The sequence below is a fragment of the Bidens hawaiensis genome, unplaced genomic scaffold (assembly GCF_021521415.1).
Source record: "Bidens hawaiensis isolate Kalapana, Puna unplaced genomic scaffold, B.hawaiensis_p1.1 tig00011510_1, whole genome shotgun sequence".
In the NCBI taxonomy this organism is placed as follows: Eukaryota; Viridiplantae; Streptophyta; class Magnoliopsida; order Asterales; family Asteraceae; genus Bidens; species Bidens hawaiensis.
In genome coordinates, this window is record NW_027491901.1 from 653,693 (window position 1) to 662,653 (window position 8,961).

General features: G+C 32.3%; 1 protein-coding gene across 1 annotated transcript; it reads left to right on the forward strand.

The window, feature by feature from the left end:
- The first annotated feature begins 279 nt into the window (after nt 1–279).
- LOC143538219 (serine carboxypeptidase-like 40) lies at nt 280–7,832 on the forward strand. Its single transcript, XM_077031826.1, has 8 exons — nt 280–652; nt 2,863–2,970; nt 3,053–3,327; nt 5,806–6,066; nt 6,147–6,265; nt 6,364–6,456; nt 7,483–7,588; nt 7,669–7,832. Exons 1-8 carry the CDS (start codon nt 280–282, stop codon nt 7,813–7,815), a joined length of 1,482 nt encoding a protein of 493 aa, XP_076887941.1. The 3' UTR covers nt 7,816–7,832.
- Nucleotides 7,833–8,961: the final 1,129 nt, after the last annotated feature.

Sequence of the window (8,961 nt, forward strand, 5' to 3'; positions counted from 1 at the left end):
CTTAAAAACGACCTTGAGTTAAGGTTTATTTCTACAAAAGTTTCATCTTAGGCTGGGGTGTTACGAAACGTAAACCACATATGAAAAGAAAAAATCTACTCTATTTATATTAGTATGAAAAAATATAAAACCAAAAAGGTTTTAAATTAATTCTTTTTGGGTGTTAAAAAAAAATTATGAATAAATATCTAAAGTGTCCCTAAGTTTTTTATTGCATATGAACTCCACACACTATATATATGCATGGAACAAAACCTTTAACCACCATTACAAATTACAATGGAGAATAAAACTATTTTGGCTATTTTCATCTCTCTCTTCCTTTCAACCTTCGTTTATCAAACCTTTGCCAACAAACAACTCCATGCTTTGAGTCAACTCTATAATACAAAGCTATCAAAAGTCCCTATTGTAAACACAAGCGATTTCGAGACACCAAATGGTTTATTCAAAGCAAAAGTTGTTCTTCCTCAAAACCGACGAAAAGAGAATGAAAAAATCACCAAACTTCCTGGCCAACCATACGTCGAGTTTGATCAGTATGGTGGCTATGTCACCGTAGATGAATCCGCGGGTCGGGCATTTTATTATTACTTTGTTGAAGCTGAGAAATCTAAGGAGTCTTTGCCCCTTCTTCTTTGGCTCAACGGAGGTAATCCATTTCTAGCGATAGAGGCTTTTTAAAATCGTTTGTTTTTAATTTAATGTTAAATTATGACATATAGGTGCTATAAATGATATATCCTTTTCTTTACATATAATTAAATATTTTTTTTATCATTAAAATTGTGATATATACGGAAATCAAGAGTTAAGCGACAGAGATGTAGGTACATATCATCTCTTTGTAATGAGTCAATGATAAACTAGATATTAAAGGAAAGATAAATGAAGTACTAATGTAACGTGTTACACGTTGAATTTTTTCAGATAATACTAGAAGATCATGTATATATTCATATTTATTTGTAAAAAATAAAATATTTTTCAGATAATACATAATAATGAAAGTTCTACAAAAACAAGAATGTGTATTTACTATTTATTATGAAAACTAAGCTCTAATTCGCGTCCCTTAAACAAACCAAACGCTTTACCATAATAGCGTGTAAGCTGAACCGACATAAAGGCTCATAAAAGAGCATATTAATTAATAGTTATAAATGTTGGTAGTCAAGATACATCAGGTATGAAAACGCTCTTCGGGAACCCATCAAGAGCAACTCAGTTACCGTTGATTAGTTATCGTTAATGTTGATTACCCAAGTTGCTACTGATGGGCCAAGGAACTATCGATCCTAGTTACTACATGCTGATTACCATATACTACAAGATTACCATACACTACAAGTTTCTAATGGCAGTAGTACCACTAACAATCAACTTATTGCTGACCCGTAGTAACATACCATTGATGATCTTTGCTACTAATTTATCAAGTTGCTGTTGAGCTTAAGTAACGTTACTACTCATAATTACTTATCACTTGTAATTAGGTGGTACTGATAATCGATTTTCATGCAAATTTAAAAAAACTTACGGTGACTTTCTTAAAAAAGTGAGTTTTGTATATCCTAGGAAATATTATATAGATGGCATGTGCTGCTACTCATAATTAGATTTAACGGACACTTTGGTCCTAAGGCACAAACTCACACCCCTTTGTTTTCTTAAAATAACACCCAAAAAACTCATTTTAATTTTTCGTTTTTATAAAATAATATGGTAATAAAATTAAAGATAAAAATGTTTGATTTAATGGTGCTTTTTTAAAATATTATATAAAAAAGTTATAAACGTTTAAAAATGATAAAAGAAATTTCAAATAAGTAAGGGAATTGCAGAAATGTCTTTCATTTTGTTTTTTACTACACATTTTGATCTCAATCATTAATCAATAAATAATCAAGAAAATGAAAGGGAAGATGGGCTCTTAGCATATTTTGACAAAATCAACGTTTTATTTTTCCCCTCTTAAGTAATTCCAATTACATATAGATGAAAGTCATAAATTATTATACTAAAATTTCCAATTTGATTTACAAAATAATAATAATAATAATAATAATAAAAATAAATAGAAACCTGTTATAAGTAAATATATCAGTTAGGATAAGTATATTATATCAGTTAAACTAACAAATCCACAAATGATTACGATAATATATGTAAACCATAAGTTTTGAACTCAGATTTCTTTATTAACGACCTTTACTATATTATTTTCTTAAAACGTTTGTGTATTAACGTGTCACACTCACCTACGAGTATAAACCTTACGATAATAAAATATAATTCTTTTAATAATACCTTAACTTGTTAATGCTTTTTTGTTACTTTGCGATTTTTAAACAATATATATAATAATACTTGTGACTGTGCTGTTTATATTCTTCGCTCTACACGTCTCACGCCACCATGCATGTTACCGTCAATTTTGTTTATGTTTTCGTTTTTATATATTTTTTTCTTTTATCCAGAAATTCACTTTTAATTAATATTCTTTCGACCTAAAATAATTATATACAATCATTTTTAAAGTAATGAACCTCACCTGTCTATTGTATAAGAATGGAAGCAAACGAGAAGAGGTTTTAGCATGAGAGTAGAAAGGAGAAAAATAATTATTCGTCTTTCACATTTAGAAAATTTTAAAATACAAAAAGAAAAAAAAATGATTAAACTGTAATCTTTATTCAACTATTTTGATATTAAAAAAGAATACATAAGCAAACATCATTTATTTATAGAATCTACACATGTTGGGTAGATAAATGTTTTAAAACAACATAATAAAAAAACATACGAAAGTTATTATTATTATTTTTTCAGTACTTAATCATGGATGATATGCATATATAGGGCCAGGTTGTTCATCGCTTGCTTATGGGGCAATGCAGGAGCTTGGACCATTTCGAATAAATAGTGACGGAAAAACTCTTTACAAAAACCAATTTTCTTGGAATCGCGGTAATAAGACAGTCTCAAACCAATTTCGTAAACTTTTGCTTGCAAATGCTTACATGCTATATCAAACTTTGGAAATTTCCAGCTGCAAATATATTGTTTGTAGAGTCGCCAGCTGGAGTAGGGTTTTCATACTCTAACAAATCATCAGACTACGAAACTGGGGGTGACAAATTAACAGCCGCTGATAATTATGTGTTCTTGTTGAATTGGCTTGAGCGATTTCCAGAATATAAAGATAGAGACTTTTATATAGCGGGAGAGAGCTATGCGGGACATTATGTGCCTCAACTTGCTCAAACCATCATTTATTACAATTTGATACATAACAAAACTCTCATCAATCTCAAAGGGATCCTTGTAAGTGCTCTTCCACATCACTCTTATTTTCACATTGTTATTATGATATCTTTATATAAATCGAAGGTACGTAGATAAGATGTCTTTTCATTGGTGCAACTAATTAACATGTGACATCCCACTTACTATATGGTACCAAAGGACAAATGTTTCAGGATAGGACCACCGACCATGTTATCTGGTCATGTGTTCTTATGCTCAGACTGTTAAATGATTTTTATTTTTTAATACTGGAATCCAAGACGACAACACCTCTTAACTCCTTGGTGTTTTAAATACGTGAACCAAGACTTGAACAACGAATTTCTGTTAAAAGGCTATGTAATAAGGCAAAAGAACAAATCCATATGCTAGAGAGCTAAATGTCACAAATAAATGAATAGCGTTATCCCTTTCCTTATGTTCGTTCACTTTTATATCAAATATCAACGCACATATAATCGAATGGATTTTAATTCTAACAGGTAAGGCTTAAATATATAAAATCAAACGTTTTTAAATGATATAACCACTTGTGAGAATTAACTAGTTCTACCGGTCCTCACAGGATCAAACCTTGGACACTAACGAACAAAAAAAAACGTAAACCTTTTGTTGGACAACTGGACGAATCATGAACACTTTACCGAATGAAAATTTGTGCTCCTATTTGTTTGTTAAGAAATTTAGCTTGTTCGTGTTCATCCATGCCTGTTCATTAATTTTGTAAGCAGATGCAAATGGACACTAACGAACAAAAAAAACGTAAACAAACACTAATAGACACAAATGAACATAAACGAATACAAACAAATATATATTAATTTGAGGATAATAATCACTAAATCAACACAAAACACCCAAAAATCTGAGGTAGTACATAACATACGAAAAAAGCTTAACATAGTAATCATAAACATAAGTATATCAAAATAATAGTAAAAGGTAAATAAATAGATAAAAATAGTAACATTAAAATTCTAATAAATGAACATATATATGTAAACGAACGTAAGCGGACAGACGCACACAAATGTGACTGGACGAACGTAAATGAATACTAACGAACAAACCTAAATGAACACATCACTGAACGTTCACGAACCTAATTAAGTGAACGTGACATTTATTCCTGGTTGTTCGTTAAGCTTACCGACCAAAATTATTTGTTTATGTTTGTTTATTTATTAAACAAACAAACTACCCGTCAAACGATTCGCTAGACATTCGGTTCGTTTACAATGCATAATATCAATTCGTTTACAACGCATAATATCATATCATATATAAGAAACCTAATTCTTAAGATGTGTACTAATAAAAGGATTTGGCCACCAACGCATAATACCGGCTGTCACATTTCCCTTCCAACCCTTTGTTCCCTCCCTCTCCTACATGCATGAACATGCTCCTCTCTCCTTTCCTTTCTCTGGGTTATATCACCCGGAATTAATACCCTGGAGGGAATATGAAGAGGGTACGTGGCGGTGGTGTACCCGGCGTATCCGGGGTACTCGAGTGCACTACCTGGTGCCCACCCCCACCACCCTAAAGTGTTATTACAATATTACCCGTGCGTCAGTTTAGACTAGCATTCTTGTAATCTTGTTTGTGATCTATGACATGGTTTTTTGGGCCAACCAACTTATGTGATGATTTTAAATTTTCTGAGACTCGACGTTCTTTTTTATAGGCCATTTTTTTATGGATTTGGGCTCACACATGTTTGGGCATGATACTTATGTTAATGAATTTCCTCATCCTTTATATTCTTCTCATTCTATGAGCGTAATATTATACACGTAATCAATCATACAAGTCATCCCCAAAACACTAATTTGTCATCATGCCATTTTCGTGTTTCATATTATTTTGAATCTTAACGCCTATACCTTTTCTCAGTTATAAAAAAATGGCTTTATTATTGTTACTAGGAAGTCAATAGTATTTGTAGCATTCACAGTGTACATTCAACGTGGTTAGCCTGAGCTATTTCTTAATTAGGCATTCGATCTAACTAATGGTATTCTCCATTTACCACAACAAAGATATATTCTTGACCCCTTGAAGCCCACTCGCCTTTGCAAGTGTATGTCTATATATTGCGATATCTCTAGTACATCAAGTGTCATGAGATTGATATGTGTATGGATGATCCTTTCGTATATCACAATATTATGGGTTCACTATGGTAATTCTATGTCCTGACTCTCGTAGAGATTCCATATGTTGTCAAGAAGATTTCTCAATTTCTAGTGAATTTTTTAACAAACACTAGGTTACAGTCAAGTATATTCTTTTATATATTCGGGAGATCAATTCTCATGAATTTATTATTCAACGATCTTCCATTCTTTCTCTGTATGCTTATGTTCATGTTGACAAGGCAGGGTGTCCAGATGATCAACACATGTGTATAGTATATATTCTTGTGAATATAATAGTTAGTTCAAAAACACCAGCAATTCATCTTATAATTTGTCTTGTTTAAACATGCAGATAGGGAACCCTATACTCAACGATGAGACGGATTTGAAAGGAATGTTTGATTACTTTGGTTCGCACGCTATAATATCAGATGAAACTGTTTTTGCAATTCGCAAATATTGTAATTTTTCCCCAAATGCATTCACACAATCGGATAAGTGTATCGAAGCCGCAGAAGATGTTGGATATAACACTCAAGCTATCGACATCTACAACATCTATGCCCCTTTATGCTTTGATGGCAATCTTACAAGAAATCCTAAGAAGACATCGGTACAGATTTTATTTATTAATTTATTAAAGCATGTCTACTACTAAAAACTTATGCAATTTGCTTATGGTTTGTGATACAGTGGCGGAATTTTGATCCGTGTAGTGATTTCTACACCCATGCGTATATGAACCGGCAAGATGTTCAAGAGGCCCTCCATGCCAACGTAACAAAGCTCGGGTATGACTGGGAAGCATGCGGGTATGTGTATAAACCTACATTAGCTAAAAGTGAAATGATTAAAGGTCAGTAAATGTTGTCTTTCAAACTATATAAATTGCTATGTCAAAATCATGCAGTGGAGCCCTCCGAGGTTGGATAGATAGCTCGTCGACAGTTCTTCCACTCCTCAAGGAATTCATAAAATATAAGCTTCGCGTTTGGATATTTAGGTAAACCTACAAAAAAAAGATCCTATCTTAATTGTTCTACCCGTTCAGCCAGTTTTGAAGAAGTTTTTGGGTCGAATCGATAACTACAGTTTTCGGAAAATCTAAAACGAACAGGCGGTTGCCGATTTTGTCATGGTTTCCCGTTTAAAAGTTATCTGGATTTGGTGACCCATGACCCGCTTATGTTTTTTACCATAAAATTGTTTATTAATTATAAATAATATCTTTTTCTTTTTAATTTGGATATTAAATTTTAGTATATCCCTAATTAATAGTATTTTCATATCAAATAATTGGTAAGATTAATTTTTAATTTAATGAGATGTTATAACCCATTTAAGAGCTATCTGGTTTTGGTAAGACTCATACCCATGAATTTGGGTTAAATCAATGAGAGGCCTCCATTTAAAAATCAAGTAATATAGTGGTTTCTATAAAAAAGAGAGAACGACCACATCGCGATACAGAGGATGGGTTTTGGTTTATATATATTATAGATATCTAAGTGTTAGGATAAAACAAAATAAAAAAAGTTTTTAACTTGAAAAGTGTAAAAATGATTAGAGTAATTATAAGCTAACACTATAATAATAATAATAATAATAATAATAATAATAATAATAATTAGTCTACAGTATTTGAACTAATTAAAGTAATTATCATGACTCAATTTCAATTTCTGTAGTGTACTTATAACTGAAAACTATAGAGAATTATTTGTCCATTTATTAAGTTAATTTCATCCACCGTTATAACTAAAAAGTAATTAATTGTATGTATTATCATTGTTTGATTTTCACACGTGAAAAAAGTATTTCATTTTTATTAAAACTAATAAAAATATATAGATTAAAAAAAAATTCTACTATTTTGGCGTTTTGGTTTTGCGGTCGCTTCCAAACTATAACCAGAACCGTGAAACCTGGTTTCAAACCTTAAACTTAAACCGAGCCAGTTCACTTCTAACCGTGTGTCTAGTAACTTAGCTACCAACCGTTTTGCTACAAATTTATCTTGTGATTCTAGTGGAGATATTGATGCAAGAGTACCAATCACCTCAACAAAGTATTCCGTTAGTTCCATGAAGCTTCCTATAAAAACTAAATGGCATCCCTGGTTTCATCAAGGAGAGGTAAAAACACTCATTTTAATGTTGTAAACTAATGAAAATCGATTAATTACAAATGTAGTTCACTGAATGAAAACTCACAGGTGGCGGGCTATGCACAAGTTTATAAAGGCGATCTAACGTTAGCGACGGTTCGAGGGGCAGGTCACCAGGTGCCAAGCTACCAACCAAAGAGAGCTCTTGCACTCGTCAAGAACTTTTTATCTGGAAAACCGCTAATCGAATCTTGACGTTGATATGATTTTGTTTGGTGAAATAAGTCATTGATGCTATCAACTGTATCATGCTTCCGTCTTCGTATTGTTTGTTAATGTTAACATTTGAATAGTATCTATAATCTTAAAAATAATATATCGACAATAAAAACAGAATTTTAGTTCCTGTTTGTTTCCCAAGAGTTCATTGCTTGCACGAATGTTTGGAGGTACATACGTGTGTTGACGTAGGCTGTCGTGGTCTACTCAAAACCAATTAATTAAAGATTTAAGTACCTGTAATAAGTACGGGTAAGTAAGGTCGTCTCCACAGGGACTCAAGGAAAGTGTAAGTTTATTATAACTAAATTAATTATTAAACTAAGGCGGACAGACGATGTCAAGCGGTTTTTAGAAAAATGATTAATTAAAAACTAACAATTACTTAAAAACGATTTGTGAATAATATTAATAAAAACATTCATTCTAGGTTCGGTTATGTGACATTCAACTTAATTCCATATTCGGTTATATTGATTACGCAGTAATTACTAAACCTAGTAGTTGGATTGTGATGTCAAACAATACCCTAACCGAATTGATGACACAATGAAACTCGGTTTACCTAATTACCAACTTATGTTTGTTAAAACCAATTAAGAGACAATATTTGATGATAACTAGTCAATGACACAAGAGTTCAAACCCTAAATGTTGATAAACACAACCAAACAAATAATGCATCAATCAATAATCTCAAACACAAGTTGTTTAAATAATCAATCATAATTTAAGCAAGACTAAAGCAATAACTCAATCAAGCTCATAAACATTAAGCATACAAATCTGGTCAGAAGTTAAAATACACAAAAACCTAGCCTGGAATGAACAAAGCACTTAGCCGAACATGATCATAACGTAAATACACTTATCTTGGATGAACATGCAAACCCGACACGAACCGGAAGCCTTGGAATGATGAAAGATCGTCCTAAGCAGCCTCTTTTGCCTCTGGAAGTCGATGATAAACGAATGGGGAGGTTAAGGGGTTTATATAGGGAGAAAACTAAATTTTAGGCCGACGTAAGCATCTTCGCTTATCGCGAAGATGTCCAGTTAGGCTTCTTCGCGTATCGCGAAGGACAAAATAGTCGCAGCCGCCATTATGCAACTTCGCGTATC

Bases quoted from the DNA above. Each gene is read 5' to 3' on its own strand.
- LOC143538219 (XM_077031826.1), top strand. From the start codon at position 280: ATGGAGAATAAAACTATTTTGGCTATTTTCATCTCTCTCTTCCTTTCA. The intron at 6,067-6,146 runs GTACAGATTTTA...TTTGTGATACAG, and splicing joins GAAATCCTAAGAAGACATCG to TGGCGGAATTTTGATCCGTG. The intron at 7,589-7,668 runs GTAAAAACACTC...GAAAACTCACAG, and splicing joins CCTGGTTTCATCAAGGAGAG to GTGGCGGGCTATGCACAAGT.